Below are 24,271 nucleotides of genomic sequence, written 5' to 3' on the forward strand. Positions count from 1 at the left end.
GAGCATCCATTAGCTATCTTGGGAAGATACTTTGCTATCTTTAGTCTGATAGATGGTTGCTCCTCATTGGTTGATGTTGCCACCTCCTCCCTCTTCCTAGCCTATATAAGCATGCTACCTGGCTTGTATTTGTATCTCTTGTTTTTGCATCCTCTTAATGCTATTTTGCTTCCAGTATTTGCATTACTCTCTTGGAGGCTAACTCTATGATGCTATTTTGATTTTGTATCATTTGCATTCATAGTTTAGATATTTACTCTTTGCACTAGTTTTCTGGGTTATTAATCTTATCAGATTCTAACAAGAGGTCACTTTTAAGGATAGAGATAGAACAAGGAGAGAGAAAGTGAGGAGAAAGTCTTGAAAGAAATTGAGGAGTCAAGAGAAAAGTTGAGAAAAGATCGAATGTGGAGAGAGACGTGAAAGCAAGTGAGGAGAGAGACAACTTGACCTGAGAGAGAATGATGAGAGAGAAGAGGCATCAAAGGAGTGAAAAGGTGGGGGAAGTAGCAATTTCATTTATCTTTGGGTTGCGTAGTAGAGGAAAATAGCCAAGAGTGGCCAATGATAAAGAGAGAGGTTCAAAATTGATAGAGAGATTATATGGGAATCATAGATGCTAAGAGTTCATCAATGGGCCAAATGTAGAGTTTGTATTTCTGATTTGAAGATAAATGAATTTAATTATACTGTTGAAATTTGAATGTCAATTCAAAGTAGGAAGTCTTTGCAATGTTTTATTTGTATTTGTGTTTTTATTGTTAGAGGAGAGTTTTTGTCATGCATCAATAATTTGGGTCTTGTAGAATGATGATAGTTTTTGTATATAAATATGTTCAAAACTTCAAGTTTTCCTAACTAATATGACTCAATTAAAAAATAAAAAATAAAAAAATCAAGTTTTCCTAACTATTATGTCTAATGTTTAAAATTTCAAGTTTTCCTAAGTAATACAACTAATGATTAAAATTTCATGTTTCCCTAACTATGAATAATTTAAATTAGCATTCAAATTGAGCCAATGTTTTTGCATAGAGCTCATGCAACATTGGTTAAAGTTTTTTATTTTGTATTTAACTATTATTGTGGATCTAATCCATCCACCCTATCAGATTGGTATTAGAGCTTGAGGTTTTGTAGTTGTGAAAAGTGAAAGAGAAGTTGTTTCCCTAGTAAGAGCAGATGAATTTCTTGGACCATCCCTCTTCTTGAGTAATTGATATCCCATGGAAGTCTTCAAAGGAGTATGTTTCTACTAAAGTGTGAGAGGAGTATCATTGCAAATAAATCTTGGCCATGTGCAAAAACTATTGTGTGAAGTTCCTGCTCTAGATTGTGCAATGTTCACATTGTAACAGGAAAGGGCATGCAAAGAATAGATTTTGGGATCTACATCCATGCAATATTTGTGCTTTTTTAGTCACTATAAAAAACCTTGTTGGAATAGAGAATTAAAGAGGGAATCAATGGTAAGTTGTATAAAAATAGATTGTAGATAGAGCCACGAATCGAATTGGCAAAAGATTGCAGGTATGATCAAAGGTTTGTTCAAGTACAAATTTTCAAGTGTAAGCATGAACAATAGTAATATAGAAAAGTTTGACTATTCAAGGAGGACTACAAATGGTTTGACTAAATCTAAGATTTGAAGGATACTTGCATAAGTGGTAAAATAGATTAGAGAAAGACATCAAAGAGGCAAAAGGTTTTGTAGTCTACAAGCTTGGATCTTGATAGAAGAAATAGGTAAAAGAAAAAAATGATCAAGGAGCAATCGAATTTGTATGCAACAACATTTGAGGTTGAAATTAGGGGGGAGTCTGGGAAAGTGTAATTTTCCCCTCAAACGAAATGTAAAAGCATAATATTAATTGAACTAGAGGATTCTAGAAGTTCCAAGTAGATTCACTGGTAGGGTACAAAAATCAAGGATTAGGAAAAATAATATTTTATGTTTGTGAAGTTCTAGAAGTCATTTATGTTGTCTTATTAGATAGTTCTAGAGAAATGTATTTTTCTTGTGTCAGTTAATTTAGACGTTTCCATAAACTCTCAAAGACCTTTATGAAAGAGTCACAATGTAATGATTTTGATTGATCAGGCAATAGAATGAATGCATAATTTATGTGTCTGCATATTGTATTTTGTCTTTAATTATTGTTGTGGATCCAATCCGTCCACCCTATCAATCAAAACCCTAACAAATCTATGATAATGTTGAAAAAAAATTGTACCAAATACTAAAGGTTTTGGGTTAATATTGATGACTCTAAAAAGATAATGAATAGTTACCAATGCATTTGATCCATAGTTTCTTTGTTTCATTTATGTGAATCTTATACAAGCACTTACAAGAAAAAGGGTTTCATAACAATTTTGTGTTGAAATGTTTTTTTAATAATAAAATTTATGTGAGGTAATTGAAAATTTAGATTTAGTTTAAAATGTCAAACCCCAAATGGGTACTTAACAAAAAGAAAGGATATGCAAAAAGGTGTTGACAATTGATTTGGTTAACAGTTGTGTTAAATCCTAATTAGGTTAATGAAGCATGTGTTTAGTACAAGTTCAAGAAAATAACATTATTACATCATATAGCTCCAAGCTAGTAAAATTGTAGTGCACGGTTCACAAGGTCATTGCACAGTTTTTAAGAATATTGCCCTAATAGAGGGTTGATGATTTGATAGTTATATTTTGTTTCTAAAATAGTTGTAATCAAAATTGAGAATTGCAAGCTATATCATGTACTATTATATAAGAAAAAGTTGGGATGCAAACTATGTAATGAATGTGTGTCTACCTTTTCTTGTATAAGACTATGTCCTTGTATTGATTCATTAGCAAATCTTGAAATTGAATGTGATTTCAAGAATGCAAATCAAATAGTTGTATTTATGGAACCATATGTAGTTTGAATATCATTTTTCATTGGTAATAAGGAAGGGGGGTTGTTGCTTCTTGCAATAGGTGCTGCAAAATATTGTGTAGAGTTAGAGATTATTTGGATTAATTGAAAGATACAAGATTGGAGTGGTTTTTCACCCTTCCACTCCAACAAAGCCCACATATATATGGACATTAGGCCCACGAGTGCATCCTTTCACCTAATCAATTTAGGTTTCATTATTTTATTTATTAATAATTAATTATGAATAGTTTATAATTAATTATGTTAGAATGTGTTTCTTAAATGTGCATTGATTGTTAATTAATTATATATATTGAATAGTTAGTGATAGTGATAATAAACTGTATTAATGTACTTTAGTGTTATTTGTAATATAAATTTTTTTTTATTATCTAAATGGGTTACTTATCTCTATCAATTATACATTAACTATTGTTAAAATGGTGCCTAATCTTATTTTATTTTAATTCTTTAATTACCATATTTAGAGTTTGAGAGAGGGGATGTGACAACTCTACTCTCTAGGCTTCCTTTCTTAGCCTTGTAAATTTCATCTATGAGTTGAGAGAATCAATGGATCTTGTAGTGATTGTGTTCAAACATGTATAGTAAAGTGTTTAATGATATTTATTTATTCTTTATCAGTAAGAGGCCAAAGTGAAAATTTATTATTATTGTGACTAATTATTATTATTAATTAAGTTGGATTAGACAAGAACCCAAGACCTCCTAGATAAGAGGTTCACAATTTATTGTTGTTGTGGGGTCCTGCCTAAGTGTTCATATATATATATATAGCCAACAAAATAGAATCTATTATGCAAAGAGGCTTAACTAGAATGAGGTAGTGTTAAATGTGGTGAGTGTGTTCATGAAAAAACGAAAAAATAAAATATGTTATAGCCCTCAAAGTAAAAAATATTAATAAGTAGGAGACATAACATGGTAAAACTATTAATAATTGTAATGTTCCGAACTAGGACAAACATTGATTTATTTTTAAAATCTCATTCAGGGTTTGGATTGCAATTGGGGATGATGACTTTTAACATTCCCTACAAGAAGAATTTGTCATTCCTAAATGATTAATCATACACAACAATGCATTTTAAATGAAACTTAAGGAGCAACCATTGAATCCATAATACATGCTTTAAGTCCTAATTCCTTCTCTCCCAATCACTAACCTTAAGAAGGATGGTAGAATTACTATGACAAAGGCACAAAATAATCTACAAGCAAGATCCCTTAAGGTTTTTAACTCATAGCAAATTGTTATTGATATGCATTTCCAATTGTTATTATTATTGCAATATTGTGATCAACAAAGAATATTAAGTTTTGTTTGATTTGCATATACACTTGCAAAGAAGAGTTTAGAATTAAATTCTTATAGCATATCAATCTAATATAACTTTAACAAAAACAAAAAAAGTATTACAATAATGTAAAGTCAAGTACTTGCCACTACATGATACTTGGTTCTATTGCATTTAAGATTTCATGAACATTTATTTCGTATTATTTGTCACCAAATCTCAAATCTCAAATGAGAGTTGTGCCATTAAAAAAATTAATTATATTTTAAACCAACGTTCTTATCATCCATCAAATGAAAGATAGAAATCAATAAATTTTCATGAAATGGTTGATAATGTCCATACCTAGGAAAGTGCCCTATAGTTTAAAATCCTACCTTAGATCATCTCAAAATGGTCATTATTTTGATCTTCAAATAAACAGACCTGCACATAAAGAAAAAAATGAAATCATTGCTAAAATATTTGTCGATATGAATTTCTTGGTAAATTATGCATTGAAGCTCAAGCTTATTAATTACTAAATCTTAGATTTTTAACTCTTACATTTGATTTACACTCTTAATTAACTATTGAAATGTATGTCATTTTCCAGTGCTACTAAAACGGTGATAAAAAAAATTATGAAATAATTAGAATGAATGAAGATGTTTAATGATGTCTATTTGAAAACAATACAATGCTTGTTAAATAACCAATAAAGCCTGAAAACGAAATAATTACTTCCTCAATAAAAGTATTATGACCTTGTTACCTGTCACTTCTACAATTCTTTCCTATTAAAACGAAGTATTTAGACTTAATTTTCCAAGTTATCCGTCTATCGTTTTTGAGAGGAGCACTTGAATATTGTAGTTTCTATATTACAAACCTCAAAAATTATAATATAGTGAAGGTATATATCTTATTTCCCTTACAAAGCCTGACTGGTCCCATTCAATTAAACGACATAATATAGTAACGAAATATCTCCTCGAGCTGAATTGCATTTGTTTCTGAGCATTTAAGAACAAGAAGAGTAGCAAAGCTTTTGGCTTGATATAACCTTTCTCTACTTTCTAATTTGCAAGCCACTTCCTAATTGTTTATGATCTCGCTTTTCACTTTCAAGTTTTTTTGAAATGGTAAATGGATGCACGCAGTCGCTTGATATCTTCTAGTGCTTCCGAAAGCAATCGATCAACATAGATGCACAGACCTGCACAGCTGCAATTTCAAATATAAGGCACATGAAAATGCTGAGTATTTATAGAACATTAAGTTATTGGTATTGAAACAGATATATTATTATATGACTGAGATGTTGGAAACAACTGTAACAAGTGGAATTTGTGTTTGAATGGCATGAAGATGATCATGCAAATAGAAATATGTAGCAATATATGCTCAATTTTGTCAATATAATATTATGATACAGTATTTATAAGATTTCATGAGTTATTCTTGTACACAAATCAGTAAGTAAACTCCCATGTAAATATAAGAACAGATTGATGAGTTATTCTTGCACAAAAATCACCCGAGATGAAAACAGAATTTCGGCCATAATGGATGGGATCGATACAAGAATATTCAATTTTGTCATCTTGTTTTCGATCCTCCTTTTAAGACGGAACAAACAAGATATAATGATAACACAACTATAGCAAAGGAAAAACATCTAGACATGTAATATCATGTGGTTTGAAACTCCAGAAGGAACAACTATAAGGGATCATTTGCACCTTTAGTTGTATCAATCTACTTTATGATGGGATTCCTGCGTAAAATTGCATAGAAAGATTTTGACTTCGACAATTCACGTTAGTTCCTTCAATAATCAACAGTTAACAATTCAGGTTAGTTCCTTAGTTAACAATTCAAGAATCTCTGGAGTTAACTTGCCGAATATTATACAGTTCAGACCCTTTTTTACTTGAAACACAAAGGCTCTACCTGATTGAGCCCGTAGGTGAAAATTAGGTAATAGTTACATAGAGTACAATTCAGGAATAAGGAATTGTCTTAATGATACTTTTATCAATACGTTAAAACAAAGAGGCTATACCTACGAATTCATGAGAAAATTGCGAAGGGGCATAAGGGGCTTTCTAATGAATGGTTCATGAGGCACAACACTTGGTGAAGGTTTTGCAAATGGGGTTGAAAGCAAAGTGGGTTTAACCATGGAAGAAACTCCATAGTTAAGCGTGCTCAAGTTGGAGTAGTATTAGGATGGGTGACCTCCGAGGAACTCTTGGCGCTTCACCTCTATGAGCATCACCTAGATCCAATGTGTGTCATTCCATTTATTCTCATGAGAGATGGACTCATGTTGAATCACTACTCATGAAATATGGGTCAATTAGTTTGACTCAAAAACTACACAATTAAATCCTGATAGCAATATCACAATACAATAGATTGTTGACTCTTTTGGAGGGCTTTTATAAACATATTCAAAATCTTTGGTGATACAAGAAGAGAACTCTGTTGGAGAGAGGAGCCCAAAAGACCAGTAACTATATTCCTTGAATAAGAGGTGTCGACTCTAATAAAGTAAATATCATAGATATCTGAATGAATAGTAACGCGTGATAACTCAAGTAAAGACCTGAGACATATAAGTCTTACATTTTATAAGGCTCAGCCTTGTATGTGGGGTAAAAGGACACGGACACAAGGAGGCTCTACTAATCATATAGAACTACAACAAAAAAGAAGAAATGAAAAAACCAAAAAGTCAAAATATATCAGCCCTAATATGATTCAATTAGGTTTGATGGATATAGAAGATTCCTTGATAGGGAAATAGATACCTCCAGATTCAAATATGATGAATAAGACCTTCACGTGATTGTTAAACCACATTCAAACACAATGTGTAATGAGGAGATGAATCTTAGCCAAGCCAATAGAATTCAAATGTCAAAGGGTCTACTTGATTGAACCTGTAAAATTAGGTAATAGTTACATAGAGTACAATTCAAGAACAACGAATTGTCTTAATGACATTTTTATCAATACGCTAAAACAAAAAGGCTATACCTACTAGTTCATGAGAAAATTGCATAGGGTTGCCTGAATTTTGTGATGCCAAAATTGAGGACAAGGATTTAAGCATAGAGTGAGGCACTCATAGAGTTTTTCAATCTATTCATTGGGAAATAAACAGATTGGTGATTCTGGTAGGTAGTTGTATATAAAAAATATTGTTGAATATGACCTAGAATCTCTAGAGTTAAGTTGCTGAAGAGTATGCAGTTCAGACCCTTTTTCACTTGAAACACAAAGGCTCTACCTAATTGAGCCGGTAGGTGAAAATTAAGTTACATAGAGTACAAGTAGGAATAATGAACTGTCTTAATGATACTTTTATCAATACGTTAAAACAAAGAGGTTATACTTATGAATTCATGAGAAAATTGTGTAGTGTTGCCTCAATTTTGTGATGCCATAATTGTGGACTAGAAAGATTTAAGCATAGAGTGAGGCACCCTTGGAGTTTTTCAATCTGTTGATTTGGAAATAAACAGATTAGTGATTCTGGTAGGAAGTTGTATATAAAATATATTGTCGAATTTGACCTAGAATATATGGAGTTAACTTGCTAAAAATTATATAGTTCAGTTTGCTCCATCTGAAGCACACAATAGATTGTGGGGAGAATTTTTATAAACATACTCAGAATCTTCGGTGATACAAGAAGAGAACTCTATTGGAGAGAGGAACCCAAAAGACCAGCAATTATATTCCTCGAATAAAGTAGATCTCATAGTTATATGAATGAAATAGTAATTTGTGAAAAATCAAGTAAAGATGTGAGACATATAAATCTTAGGTTTTCCAAGGCCCTGCCTTGTATGGGGGTTAGGAGGACATTGACACAAGGATGTACTACTAATCATATAGAACTACAACAAAAAAGAAGAAATGAACAAACCAAAAAGTCAAAAAATATCAGCCCTAACAATTATTCAATTGGGTTTGATGCATATAGAAGATTCCTTGAGAGGGAAATATATACCTCCAGATTCAAATATGATGAAGAAGACCATCACATGATTGGTGAACCAAATTCAAACACAATGTCTAATGAGGAGATGAATCTCACCCAAGCCAACAGAACTCACATGTATGGAGATCAAAGAATTCCATGGAATCAAACTAGTATGCTAACTAATTTGAATAATTTCTCTGATTCTAATGCTCCATCTAATGAGGAGATGAATCTCACCCAAGCCAACAGAACTCACATCTATGGAGATCAAAGAATTCCATGGAATCAAACTAGTATGCTAACTAATTTGAATAATTTCTCTGATTCTAATGCTCCATCAAGCTCAAGAGAAGTTCATGTTGATGAACCTAAAATAGATGAATATACTAAGCAAGTGCAAGAGCACATGAGTTCTATTGAGGTTTCAAAAAGAGCCAATACAGAAAGTAATAACCAGATAGTAGAAACAGATCAGATGGTTGTCTGAGATTCATTCCCACAAACTTATCCAGAAAGGAAGGTAGAGGAAAGGATTCTCAAGCAAATAACAAGGATCTAGCAAAAATAGGGAAGCACAACCAAGGAACCAAGGAGACAAAATAAATCCCCTCCCAGGCATAATCCACCTCGTAGAAAAGACGCTAATGAGAATTTCAATAGAAATTATTTCAATCCTTTATATGATCAGACTAATAGACTCTAAAAGGAATAGAAATCAAAATAATAACTCCCAGCAAGGCCATTATCAGAGAGGACAACAAAATAATTCTTGTTATCATAATCAATGAGGTTTGTTCAATCAGCATAATAACAGCTCTAGACAAAATCAATATAATCACAACAATCAGGGGTCACAATATAGCAACAATGTAATAAATAATGAGAGGAAAAAACAATTGCACCTGACTGGAATAATGGGATACCCAAATGAGATGAAAAGTGGAGTGCGATTCCAAAATTCAGTGGCAGGGGTGCTGAAATGGTTGAAGATCATGTCAAAAAATTTGAAGATACAATGGGTGACCAAGACGTACCACATGACAATGTGTAGTGTATAGTCCTTGACTGATAATGCAAATGACTTCCAGACACCTCGATTTCTAGATGGACAGACATTGTGAGACAATTCTTTAAAAAAAATTGGCGATCATAATGACCCTACATTTGCATCACATGTGTTCACAGTTGTGAAGAAAGTGTATAACAAGTCAGTGGTTGAGTTCGATAAAAGATTCTGTAAATTACTAAATAGGATCCCCAAAAACATGAGGCCTGTGGATTCATTTTGTATGGGATTTTATATGGATGCACATGACAGTGAAACTAACTATGAAATCAGATCTCAAAGACCAACCAATTCGCAGAAAGCATGCAAAAAAGCAGTCACAATTGAAAACAATAGGAAGGTCGCAGGCAGGATTCAAAAGAGAGATAAAGTCAGGTTACATAATTCCAAAGCACCAAAGCAAAATAAAGAGGACAAATATGACAAAGTTATGAGGATGTTGAAAGATTTGTCAATGAAGGTCAGTAGGGAGATAGACCTCGATTCCATGGAAATGAAAGACCAAGACTGCAAATATGCCATATAACACAAATTGGAAGGATGGAAAGCTTAGAGGTTCAAAAACAAAATTCAAATAGAGATCCACTTGACCTACTTAACAGAAGAAATCACATTGTAGAAGATAGCCCATGGCACCTATCGTGAAACTTACCGCAGTCACCGTTGCAATGTTATGTTGCCTAGAGCTTGCAAAGGGAAGAAAGTAAGAAACTTATTATGAAGATTATGATCCTGGTCAATCAATCAATACACTATCAGAAAAATCATTCAGTGGAAGAGATGATTATGATTCATCCAAGTATGACTGAGTATGATGTAAGTGCTCAAAGATATAATCAACAATGTTACAAGCAGAAGATACTTTCAGACTATGAAGAAGAAGAAATTCCAAGATTAAGGAGACCTGCAAAAGAAGAAAGGAGGGAATTAACTATTGCAGCTGTGGCTCGAGCAAGAAGTAAATACAATCTAAGAAATTGATTTGTAAATTCAGATCAGTGGAAGCCAGCAAGAATATTTATAAAGGGAAATAATCCAAAACCAAAGGTACCAATCAATGTCACCAATACACCACAAGAGAAAAACATAGCTAACCCAAAGGAAGATAGATTGGTTAACCACCCAAACATGAGAACATTGAAAGGACCGAATTGGTGAAACCAATGTGTTAGTGAACAGATTTGTTCTTCAAATACAAATATGTAAACTGACTCCAAATGCGCACAATGAAGTACAATCTGCACTAACAGTTGGGTCACTTAGCAATTGGAATACGTAAGCGCCCTCTGAATTTTGATATGAAGGTACAGCTCCCTTTTTTGGATGAGAATGAATTTTAGGAATGCTTTTACCTTGAAAGCAACAAGGGAACACAAACATCTACCCACAAACACAGCATAGATGCGAAAGAACAAAATGACTGGAAACAAACAATAAATGGCAATATAAGACAGTTAAATTCAGAGAAAACCTGAATCAGTTCAAAGATTGATCTCAATCAAAAGATAAATACTTCAATATACAAACATCTTCCATCTCTGAACACACAACAAGATAACACAGATCTCATTGTCCCTTCACTCACAAATTACAATCTAGAAAATAAAATATTTCTTTCCCCCTGCAATTACAATCAAAACAGAATCAAAATCTCCCTACTGCAACACAAAGTCTCCACTAGTAAAGATGGAATCCCAAACCCCCTCCTCTTGGATTTCACAATATATAGTCTTTAAACCCGCTACCCGGTTATGGTAACCGAATCTTGAGATTTAATTGTCTGATCCTTGCATAGATGTGACCAAGACCATGATTAATCAATCGGTCTTTGCCCTCTATATTTCCAAGTTCTCACCTCTTTATATTTTACTTGTCCATTGGCCCCATATTTTCTTTACCATATAGGGTAAAAGGATACTTATTGCATTCAGTAGATTAAGATGTAACACAGAACACAAACTTTATTCATATACGTAATATGCACTCCAAGTACAACACTTACAAAGATAATGATTATGGTGCCTCAATAGTCCCTACAGATGATGTACATATACTTTCCCGTAGGGGTGACTCAACCGTCACGCACCCTTTTGGATACAATTCTACCCATCAGCTACAATATAGAATTTACCGACAACATATTTCTCTTAGAAGTGAAATATATTTAAACATGAAGCATGAGGTGGTGATCTCCATCGCAACTTATACCAAGTGTCACTATTTTGTCTTCAACATATATTTAGTTGTGAGAATGTGTCGATTAGTTGAAGAGAAAAATGTAATAACATCCTACTGAAAATGTTTATAATTGTGATATTTGATGAAAATCACTTAGCCCATCCTGAATTTAGTATCGATTTGCATTACGTGGGTTCAAAATTGATAAGGACTTTCAGTTGCCAAATGAGGTTTATACTCAAATTCAGTTATCGCAATCCTGTTTAACTCAAACAGTGCTAGGAGCTTCTCATTTGGGGTATCGATGCCAAATTCTGATATGAAAACTAATCCATACTTTTGCTCACGATGTCGAACTTTGGAGGTGTCCATTTCACAATCTTCATGAGATAGTATCCGCAATATTGTCTTCTTTCCATGAACAACGCTCCCTCTAAGGTTCATTGCCATCTAGATGCTTAAATTCTTTCTGAGTTCGCGGGTCTTAAAGACTTTCTTGATCCCCATGTTCTAGTCGAATAGGAGTTTTATCCCGTTGTTTACACATATCATCGCTACCTTTATACTTACATATTGCTCCTGATGGCAACGGGAGCTAATTGAGTTATGACTGGAGACACCTAGAACATTGACCTCTTGGCTAGGAAATGTGCTTCAATGTCAAGCTCCTTTGCTATCAATGGACCCAAGATTTCCTTCCAAACCCTTTCCTTGACATTTCACTCTCACCCCTCCCGTAGCTCGAGTTATTATTCACATAGGTTTGATTTACCCAAGAATTTTGACTATGATCTTGTGTGCATGCAAATTGTGGAAATAACTTGACATATATCGGCATTGGTATTTTATCAGGCATGTTGTTGTCAGTCTTCATCTTTCAGTGAGACTAAGTGTGTGCGGCTTGGAAGCTCCACTTGCTATTTCTTTATTTGATGACTCAAAGCAATTCAAACCACAAATTGGAGCTTAGTGGAATCTCCTTTAGCACATGGTGCAAGGTTTCATTCCCAATTTTTGGGTTCTCCAATATAGTTTGATATCCTTTCACTGTGGCATCCTAGAATTGTTACCAATATTTTTTGTAGATCCTCTATGTGCTCGCAACAAGAGTTATTTCCCAACAACATTTGGGATTGCATCACATCCACTTTATGGACGAAGTTGTCCTTCCCAATACCTCAAACAGTGGAGTTTTTAGGCAATTTCATTTCTATATGTCAATGGAATTTGTAACTCTTTCATTCACCTTCCAAGCTTGACCTTTCTTTGGTATGTGAAGAGGGTATATGTTGGCACTTGACTCCACAAAAGACACCTCTCTTAGGTTGATATAGGATGACCAGTCACTCGTAGCTAATACCATTATATGCCTAGCGGTCACATAGACTTGATGAAAGGGGGAATGTAGTAAGTCTTGACAAAGGCTCAGGACCCTGTCCAAGGTAATAGTGAGAAATCTAAGTCATCTTCAACACATACCAATTCTTGCATACACATTGGATTCTCTTTCCATTATTAATGCATCTGATATGCACACCAATCATCCAAGTGTCGCCTGATCTATTAAGTGAATTTCCATGTTTGTACCTGTCAACTAAGCCTCAACCCAAGATGTGTGTATCATCGGATGTGTAATGTCCCTGTTTTGGAGGTAATTTGATTTAATTAATTTAATTAATCAAGTTGTCCAAAATAATGAATATTTTATGAGGATGACTAATTAATTATTTTAATTAAATAAATAAGTGGTATAAAGTTATCAAATTAATAAAAATTAAAAGGTAACTTTATATTTAATTAATTTAATAAAGTGACTTGAATTATAAAATATTTTATAAAGTCACTTAATAAATAAAATAATGTTCTAGAAGTTTTTGGAGAAAGTGGAGAAAAAAGAATAAATAGGCATCCTGGGCTCCATTCTCAGCAGACAGATTTGTTGTTGTTGATGATGATGTTTGATGGTTGTGGAGCCTAGAGTTTCTGCAGTTGTCTTTGGCTATTGAGAACGAAAACTCTCAATTGGTGATCAATTTTGAGGGTGTGAAATATCACTTAAATTATTGCAAAGTTGAAGAAGTTGCTTCAGAATTTCTACTTGTACTTCAAAGCAAAATTTAATGGCCCTTGTCCAAATTTTGGTGGTATCAATTTGATGAATTGTTGGAGATATTTTTGTGATCAAAGTCTTCATCTTTTGGCAATATTAGGGTTTGATTTGCAGCATTCTTCATTTCCAGATTTATGATATATTTGTTCAGTTATCTTTAAGTCTGCATAATGCCACGATTTTATTGAAGCTACAATATTCAACAATTTTGATATCAAGGTCTTCATTCATTTGGCATTTAAGGAGGTCGAATTGCATTTGGGAAAATCAGATTTTTAATGTCAGAAAATTACCAGTCAAATCTGCATGCCACGATTTTGTTTGTGAAGACTCCATTGTGGTTCGATTTGGGCAAGCGAGGCACATGACTCTTGAGACCTGGGCGACTTCTTTTGGTGTGGTTGGAGGTTGATAACAGCTGGTTATGATTTTGTATCTGTATTTCCATCAGCAACAGGGGCGGCCTCTTGTGTGGGGGTGATTTTACCTTGGAGCAGTTAATAAAAACAAATAAAAATTACTATCAAGTTGTTGGGTATCAAGGAGTAAGGGCACTGCAATTTGGAGGTCAAAGCTGCTTTGTTCAAAGAGAATCGATTGAGTCTATGATGGCTCCAATCATTTCCAGGTTTACTTCAGACATTTGTATCTCAGTTTAGTAATCTTTAATCTGCCTATTTTGCATTCTAAAAAATTTGTTAGTGAGGCAGTGTAATTTCAGTCATTAGTGTTGCATAAGAGTGCATTAGGAGATCATGGTCATTGCATAGTTTTTTATTTATTTTTATTTGCAGCTGTAGATTTGCATTTTTATATCAGCAAAACACCATAATTGTATGTCATTGTAATTTGCCAAGAGTCTTGGCTATTTTGAAATCAGCATTGTATTTGAAAGACATTTGTAATCAAGGAGTAATAAGTGGTTATTGTTGTGCACTCAAATATATTAGTAATCAGCATTAGAGTTTGCAAACCAACTGTTTGTCAAAATTACCAGTTGGCTGTAGGTGATCATTTCTCATGATTAGAATTCATTTATGCATTCAATATTGCCAAATTAGGTTGCACATTCATGTTAGAATATTGTTTAGTCAATTTAGAGTCATTGGTAAGCATTCTCATTGATGCTAATTGAAGAAAAGAGTTATATAAGTCATATGACCCTTGCATGTGAGTTATTTGATGAAATTCCTTGAGCCTCCAATCAGCATTTTGAGGTCAGATTTGAGCAGAGTCATTACAGTGGTATCAAAGCTAAATTCCTACCATCCTGAGGATTTAGCAATCACATGCAGACACCTGGGGTTGACTCTCACAAATTTTACACTCGTAGATGAGCTTGGTTTGATAGGGAACAAGATTTTGACAAGTAGCCAGACACCATGGGTGACAGGCAAGAGCGTAGCCCACCAAGAGACAATAGGAATGAGGATCAGGAAACAAGGGAATTTTACAGAGCAATGGTTACAGGACAAGGGCGGATGGCTAAGGCTTTGCAGGCACTCACCACCGTGGTTGAGCGCATGAACACAGAGGACAGACAGAATCAAGAGCAAGGGGATAACCGAAGTGCAGTGAGATCACCTAGAGTTCATAGAACTCTTTCCAGAACAGCAGATAGACCTACATGACCCACCTTCTTGAGAGAAGAGCGTGCAGTAGAAGAGAATGTTGAAGATGTTGAGGAGCCTACCTTTGCTGATGTATATATGGCTGCTCATGATGAATGGCAATGATTGACACTAGGAGCTCAAGAGCTCATGCATTTTGATCATTTTGTACAAACGAGGATGGACTACTACAAGTTCCGATAGGAGAGGAGGCCTCGGAATCAGAATAAGGATCTCAGGCAGGTTACTAATAAGCTTACATTACCTGTGTTTGATGGAAGTGGCAAATCTACTGCATAGTCATGGATTCATAAGTTGGATACTTTCTTGGCTCTTCGACCCATGACAAACAAGGAAGCCATCACAGTAGTAGATGTTCCCCCCAACTATGTGTGATGTCCCCAAATTTTAATGCAATCATTTCATTAAATAAATTTATTAAGTGGTCCCAAAATTTAAATAAAATAATTAAAGAGCCTTTAATTATTTATTTTAATTAATAAATTAATAGGGGTCCAAGTTTATTAATTAATTAATTAATTGTGGGTCTATGTCCTATTGTAATCTCCTAGACACTTGGTGGCCTATATATCAGTGTTACACGAGGACTCACACCCCCCTCCCAAACCTCGTAGTACCCGTCCCTGAGACGTCCCCGCACTGGGTTCTCGCATACCCAAGTATCCCCACCTCTGCCATTCTGCAACAATGGTGCCAATGGAATGGGGACTTGGATTTCTATTTTGAGTTTTGGTTTTTGAATGTTCCTATTGGGTATGTAATATGTTCCTATGCTGAGTGTTCAATGGTTTTAGTTCACGTTAAACTTTTGCTATGTTCAAGTATTTTAATTTGGTATGTTCTATTGAAACATCATTTCATAACAAGCATTTCAAGTTCTATATGTATAGTATACAACACCCATCCCTGCCCCGTCCTCCCCTTGCCGTTGTCATATTCTCCAAGCTTGCTTTCTAGCAAATCTAGTTTTTCCTTAAGGAGACTATTCTCTTCTTACTCTTCCACCTTTTTGGCCAATTTCGCATTCGTCACTATACTTGTTTCACCAACTGATTCTACTCCTAACGTGTAACTTCTTCCTTGCCCAAATCTTTAGGCTCTGACACCATTTTTATAGGGAGACTCTAGGATTAGTGCTCTATCTTGGTTTTCTCTTAGCCAAGTTGGTTTTGACCTAGTCTTGATCCTTCTCAAGACGTAAAACCTTCAAATTCAAAGTGAAATGTGTCTTGTTAACAACTCTTTCTAGAGCTGCCAATCAACAAAAGTTATACCCAATCTAGTTTGCAAGCTCATCTACACAAGTTTGATAATCATCTTCCCAAACCTTCCAAGGCTACCTTGCAGGAGGACTCAAAACTCATCAAAACCCTTTGAACAAAACTTATTTGTCTAACCTTCAACGTAGTTTCTTATTGATCTCATACATTGGCAGTTTTAGGCCAACTAGGTTTTAGGTCACAATTAGGCCTAGGTTTTAGGCTTTTGGACTTATCTCAGAAATTGGAAAATGACCCGCTGAACAAATGGACTTTTTGAATACCCATTTGGATAACCTAAAATATTTTTAAAGACACAGGTCTCTAGCCTCTGTAGAGTACTCAAACCCCAAGTTAGGCTTTTTACAAGCATATCTAGGCTTGGAATTGCTAATTCAGTTCAAAACTCAATCAAATAGTTTCAACAAGGGTTGATCTTTTGTCCATGGCTTGTACTAGCGTTTGTGCACATCCCTTGAGCATTAGTTCCACTCATTCAATCCACCCCTTCAAGATAATTTGTCTGCTATATTCAAGTTCCTAATCGGGCACACAACCTATTCACCTAGGGCTTGATGGCAAAATTCAGAAACAAGACTTTCTAACAAACTTCCAACTAGAATGTACAGTACATTGCCTCTACTTTTAAACCTCCAATGGTTGATGGATTTCCATAGTGCCAATCAAGTCAAAGGCATTTTTCAATTTAAACCCTAGCCCTGCAAGGAAACAACAGTCTATTGTTTGATTTTTAATTAAAAAAGAAAAAATGTACAACTTCGCACACTAAAGCACACAAAGGAAGAAAACAAGCTACCCTAACTATCTGCAACAAGAAAATTCCAAATTCAATCCAAAAATCAATGAGTTGCTTGTGATACATAGCATATGTGCATAGTTTGCCAAAAAAATGCCAATGTATTATATATTGCAAAATGTGTCAAATGACTTCCAACCCCTCTACAATAGTTTCAAAGGCCTTAAATATGTTTTCACATCATTACCCAACCAGCTGTGTATGCCCATAATTGTTTAGGCACACGATGTCATAATCGACAAAAACTTGTCAATGCAACTTTGCAAAAGTTGTAAAGTTGTGAATGCAACTTTGCACCAAGGTTTACCTCTTTTTTTTCATCAATGCATACACCTAATCTAATGATGCAGAATGATGTCTTTAGACTCCCAAAACGTGTCAAACCCTTAAACAAGACTTCCTACTCCCTATTACATCATATTGCATAATGTGCCCAAATTTGGCAAGCGTACCAACTTTGGCCTACTTGGCAACATTTTGTCAATCTTGACACGAACTAAATCAAAACACATCAAACTTCACTCAAACCATCCTTATTCACATGATGACCCATACAAGGCCTTTCAAACCAAAATTTGAGGATTTCAAATTCAAACTCTGAGGTGCTCCTACACCAACCCATGACTTTGTGTTATTGAATCAAGTCAAACACAACATGAAGATTGCCATCCCATTCCATATATATACCTCCTTGAGTACCATCATCAACAGGATTCTCTCCCATAAGGTTATTAATCCTCTGCTTCATGATGGGCTTGTGGTTCTCATCTGTGAAATATTAAAGAAAATCTCGTGGGGGTTTTATTAATTAGAATGTTGATTCAAGGGATGAGACAGATGCTTCTGAGACCTACAATGAGAAGTACCTCTCAGACACTAAGGTTAGTAGTGATTCAGTGTCTAAGGAAATTGAAACTAAAAGTACCAAGGATAAAGGCAAAGGGTCAACCTTTAAGAAACCTTCTAAGACTAGTAAGGTTGCGGGCAAGAAACGTCAGCACTTAAAAGGGGTGATCTCTTCTAATGAAGACTATAATGAGGAGGATTACATGGACACTGACAGAGTTGAACCTGGCATTCAGGGTAAGAATTAGAGCAAGCCTACTCCTGGGTTTTTTACAAAGAGGAAGAAGTAGAAGAAGGGGAGCACCTAGGAGGAGGCCATAGAGGCTAGGGTATTGGGAGATGATGATAATTTTCCTACAGGCGTTAATGCTAGTAAGAATGGTATTGTGAAGGACACTTCTGACTCTAAAAAGTTGGATGGTAGGGTAAGTCACTAGAACTAAAACTTATAAAAAGGGAACTTTTAGGCAACTATGCAATGGGATAAATCTCTCCTCTTAGCAATAGGGGTGACTCCCTTCTTACCATAAGTGGCTACAACAGAAACCTCGCTAGAATTGACAAATGGACGACTCTCTAAATCAATTCCTCTTCTTTTAGGAATGATTGTGCACTAACAAACTACTATTTGTAAATTAACAAAAGGCATCTATTGCTACAATAATACCGGTGGCTTAGAAGTTGACATAAGAACAACTTTAAGACAGCAATTATAACTCAAATTGTGTGATTGATACTAAAAACCCACAATCTCTTACAATCAATCATTTTTTAACAAAGGTGAATAGCTAACAAGGCACGAAGTCTCTTATCAACTATCCAATTTGAAATGATATACTAGGAATTAAAACACAAAGTCTTTAACTCTTAGCACTTTTAGGCTGTAGCCACTACTAAACTATAGCAATTTTTTTTCCTAAAGCTCAAAGTCTTCAAGAACAAAACCAAATGCTCAAATGCTTCGCGAAAATATTTATAAAATAGAACAAAGATAAATTGATCAATGCAATATAAGAGAAACATGTCAATTCCAAGCCTCACAACACAACATCTAGGAAAACTTGCTTCTTGATTCAATTCAGAAATTTGTATCATGAAACACAAAGTTTTCAAGTTACAAGCCTAGCCTTCTTGTAAAAAGAAAAAGATGTTTATTTACAATGAGCTCTCTCCTTTATATAGGAAAATTGGAGAGAGAAATGTGGAAGGAAAAGGGGAAATCCTCAACCACCTTGTCTTATTCTCTTAAAAACTTCTAAATAATTTGACTTATTCAAAGTTGTGTGCCTAATGTGATTATAACTTAACTACATGAGTTGATTGTACAGGTACATGTTATCTTGTACTTGAACATAATTTTTCTTTACATGTAATCTTCCTACTATCATTCTACTTAAAGCATATGAGAAATATGAAGTGTTCACATAGTATCAAATAGCTCTCAAAACTTTCATAATGACTCACGTACAATCGCAACATCTAATTCACCAGTGTATGGTGCAACGATTGTGATCTTTCTGAATGTACTTGTTGCTTCTGAGATTTCCTTGCCACAAAGCTCTACTTACTTTGTAGATCATCCAGTGAACACTTACAACTTGCAAATATATTCATCACACTAATATCAAAGTCAACCGCTTCAAGTTGTAAGCGAATTGCTTCCGTGAACTCTGTAGCTATTTCTTCTTTGTTGAGTTCATTGTTTTCAGTGATAACTCCACATAACTGCCTTTTGAAACATGCATTGATCATGCCTTGTTGGTTGATTACCCTAACCACTATTTTCTTTGTGTCTTTCACGAGCTTTTGCAAGACACATTCTTTATTAGTCATCAGGTGCATATAATCATGATACATTTCAACAAATGAGATTACTTCATACTCACATAAGACATCCAAATCAAATCCATCATGATGTTCCAGGCACCAATGTCAATTGCTTCAAGTTATAGGTGAATTGTTTCCATGAACCCTGTAAGTATTTCTTCTTTCTTGATTTCATTGGTTTCAGTGATAACTCTACATAACAGCGTTTTGAGACATTCGTTGATCATGTCTTGTTGGTTGCTTACCCTAACCATTGTTTTCTTTGTGTCTTTCACGAGCTTGCAAGGCACATTCTTTATTAGTCATCAGGGGCATGTAATCATGATACATTTTAATAGATGAGATTACTTCATACTCACATAAGACATCCAAATCAATTTCCATTATGATGTTCCAGGCACCAATGTCCTTATCTAGAAACTTTAGTTGATGATCAAGTGATTCTTGAATATCATCCAATTTAACAGTAGTTTCCTTTCCTTTTGTCAGCATCCTGTACACATATCGAATGACTTGAAGCCCCTCTAATTCAATGTTGCTGCCCATTCATCTACAGCTTCTAACTTTCTCTTTATTTTTTCTATGCACTTAGAAGAAACAAGTTCAACACTTGAAATTTTCTTTATTTTTTCAATGGTTTCCAGGAGCTATGCATTTTCTTTCTTAAGTTTGTTTTTCTTTTCCCATGACTTGTCATAATTCTCGGTTAATCAGCTAACTGCATCTTGTTGGCGACTCAAACAAGTTTGTTTCCCAAGCTCAATCCTAGTGAACTTGTAGTCCACAGCCTACATTTGCTCAACTAGCTTCTCAACAAGGGGTTCAGCAACTTCAGCACACTTGATATTATTATCAACAACTACAATTTGAGAAATAGTTTTAGCTTTTTTATTTTCAGAAGCTTTTGATCTGACAACTTGCCTATTAGACTCCTTTGGTGGGAATTATTCCTTCTTCCTCTCTTCTGTGATTATGCTCAACCATGGGGATAAGCTAAAAGAGGAAGTGCCAACTACAGTAGTAGTCACCATGGTTAGTACTAGATTATCTTGGATGGCTATTGTAACTATAGCAAGTGCCTCAGTTTGAGTGGAAATAGGTGCAAGACTACTATGTGTAACCTCAATCGGGAACTACTCAACCTGAGTTGAAGTGACATCAATCAGTGCCATGGACTGAGTTGAAGTAAAATGAGTCGACATAGATTATGTATCAAATACATTCTCATAATCATATTGATTGCCTTATATTACCAATGCAGGTGCAATATTTGGTGAAGAATGCATCCATGGTTATGCTCAAAGGTGAATAAGGAGATTCATTTGATACAGGTGTTAAGTCTAGGAAAGTTGTTGTTATGTGAACCTCTATGGAACATGGAATTGAGGATGTGAGTTCCTTTGCTTTCCTTGCATCATCATCACTGGAATCAATCTAAATTGCTAGAGATCCAATTTCTTTCATGTCGAGTATTCTACCAGTGATCTTTCCTCCTTTGATTGTAAGCTTTGCTAACCATTCGACGGGAGGCTCAATTGTTGAACATGAAGTCCCATCTTTACCTTTAACTCTTATCTCTAACATCATGCCAATCGAGCCAACAAAATCAAAATCTTTTCAAGGTTTTATCCTGATAAACTTGATGTTGCTTCTCTTAAAATAATTGTTAGTGTTACCAAGAAAAGGCTGAAAACATTCCTAGAAAGAGGAGTTTCCCTTACTTGACCATGTAGGAGAAAGAATGACAAATTCTCTATCCGATGTTGAATATAATCAGGATCAAAAATCTGATCATCTTCAATCCCATCATAGATTGGTGCAAGGTTGAAGTCTATTATTTGTTTTAATGTCAACCGACTATAGTCCAAGCATCAGATGTCCACCTCAGTACACACATAAATCCAGAAATCTTCTAGACGATATACATTCGTGAATTGCTTCCACATCTTATCACTCAACCCTCGCTTGTAATAACCCTAATCAGTTATGACTCTAGCAATACCGCTTATTCCGACATTTGACATTTCAACAAACACTTGGCAGACAACTCAATTATTACTGAATATATGGTATTTATGATTCCAAAACATGGTATCGGAAAATGCAACAATTGTTCACAAATTCTGTTAATCTTAGCCTTATACATTGCTCAAATAAATATCAAGGACTAGTATATAAATCTGCTAGGTGAATTTGTACATTTAAATTTGAAACAACAAATGGCTCACAATAAATTCTGAATTTATTCGTTAACTTACTATGCTTCAAACAATATGCTACAACAATTCATCATTGCTGAAAATAGAGAATTACACCAAATAGATATTGAACCTGTTTGTAGTAGCCTTTAAAAATTAGAATGCAGGGCTTTTGTTAGCCTCTAAAACAATATCGCAAGTCCTTTTGATATTAACATCCAGCCTCCAAGATGATATCCCAGCCAAAGGAACAGTTGTTGATGCCTGTAGAACCCAAAATCGTTGCCTTCCAAGAGAAGTCACCAGCCACGAATGCTCAAAGTAACTCTATATTGCAGGCACGTTTTGATAGGACAATCTCTATTAATTCTTCACAACTTCAATCACAATCACTGGCAGCAAGCTTCTCCTTAGCCACAGCAAAATACAGTAGTAGAAGAAAGCAATTGTATACCTCAGCACAATTGCAAGTGCAATCCTCATAATGAACTCGAAATTGATTCTACAATACTTCAGTCGTAGATCCCAAACCCTTATACTTCAGCAAGGGCACAAAATTTCAGAACTTCAAAAGTGTCAAAAAGACAACAAAAGCAAAATAAAATTCAATTAGATGTCTTTCTCATCAAATGGGCTCATATTTATAACCTTCAAGTAGAAAAAGTTTCTCAAATAAACTCCACAACATTAAAATATAATACAGTGCCATTACAATATAATTATTAATTGCTTTCGGCTCTCAAAAATGACCTTTTCCACCATAACATAATATTCTGATACACAAGCCCATTGTTTCTTGTGCACACGATTTAAAACTTTTCATCCGGTTCCAACGAGCTATGATATTGAGGTGACCTACATACAGTATGAAAAAAGAAGAAGCAACCTCAACATATTTAGATGAATAATAATAATAATTCACCCCTCTTGCAAAAACAACTATAGAAGCATCAGAATCAAAATCTAACAAGACCAAAGTGATCCTGATGAAGAAAGATGATGAATGAATCTGGGTGACTTACTATAAATAGATGCTCTCTCCAAGATTCTTGGAGCCCAAACCAGAAGCCCAAAATAAAAACTGAGAACATCACTCAACTCCTCTAACTCAACTGAGCTCATCAAAACCAACAACTTAACTTACTATAAATAGTAAGTCCCTCAAATGGAGCCAAAAACACACCATTGGCACACACCATTGGCTGCTAAAAAGCCTATAACCCCACAATTGAGAGCCTCAAATCCCACTGTCGGCTCATGAGGGTCGCGATGGTGAACTAACCAAGCCAACTGTAGGACACTACTAAAAATGGGGACATTATAGTCCTCTCCCTAAGATTGCTTATCCCCAAGCAATCCCCAAGCAAAATGTACTATCCCAAAGGTAGAACTATGTACTATCCCAGCTATGTACAAGCAACTCTTGTAGCTCCAACACCCAAATAATGGACATCAACATCAGAATCATCTGAAAATTGACCCTAGGTGCTGATGAAGGCAACAACTCATCAGAACTCAACCCAACTGAAATACCAATTTTGTCCACACATGAATCCCCATCAAACTAACATGCACACCCAATTCAACTATGGGAATGGTAACAACCACAGGTACCTAAAACACCACCACCAACTCCAACCTCTGCCAAACTGTCTTGGGTGTGTAGATACTAAAAGAGGTCTAACTTTCAACTATCAATCTCATCTACAAAAGATGGTGCTAACCCATCCCATAATGGATGGTATGAAACTAGGGCCAACCCACACCAACCTTAAACCAAATCCTCTACCTGTGAGTCAACAAAAAAGTGATGAGCACTCCTCACAGTGTAATGCTGATAAAAACTCCCAATTTTTGTCAAGGGCTCATTAGTATCAAACTAGGAATCAAGAGACGGTTCCAATCTCTGACTCCGATCTATTGGTCAGGAGGCATCCTAGTCAATCCTCTCAACAAATCTTACCACGAAATCCCTATGGGTAAGCATAGTAAAAAAAGTCTCTACAATCTTTCCCACCAACCTCTGAATAGCATGAGAGCCTCAGATGAGAGTACCCTCAAACACTTTGTATGAATCCTCCCGCACATCTTAACTCTTCAATAGATACTCCACGAAGGACTTTGTGCAGT

At 35.0% G+C, this 24,271-nt stretch overlaps 1 protein-coding gene across 4 annotated transcripts in view; it reads right to left on the reverse strand.

Annotated features, from left to right (window-relative positions):
* Nucleotides 1–4,432: 4,432 nt before the first annotated feature.
* Nucleotides 4,433–24,271, reverse strand: part of LOC149571395 (histone-lysine N-methyltransferase) — a 213,376-nt gene continuing 193,537 nt past the window's right edge. For 2 of the 4 annotated variants that reach the window (XM_089812925.1, XM_089812926.1), the window contains exon 7: nt 4,931–5,436. In XM_089812925.1, the coding sequence (XP_089669051.1) occupies nt 5,337–5,436 (100 nt within the window). In that variant the 3' untranslated portion in view covers nt 4,931–5,336. Of the gene's footprint in view, nt 4,657–4,930; nt 5,437–24,271 lie in introns of those variants that run through there. The other 2 variants (XR_016359807.1, XM_089812928.1) reach the window with 2 other exon arrangements.

Source organism: Cupressus sempervirens, chromosome 2, assembly GCF_028749045.1.
Source record: "Cupressus sempervirens isolate cs-2001-9-10 chromosome 2, ASM2874904v1, whole genome shotgun sequence".
Classification (NCBI taxonomy): Eukaryota; Viridiplantae; Streptophyta; class Pinopsida; order Cupressales; family Cupressaceae; genus Cupressus; species Cupressus sempervirens.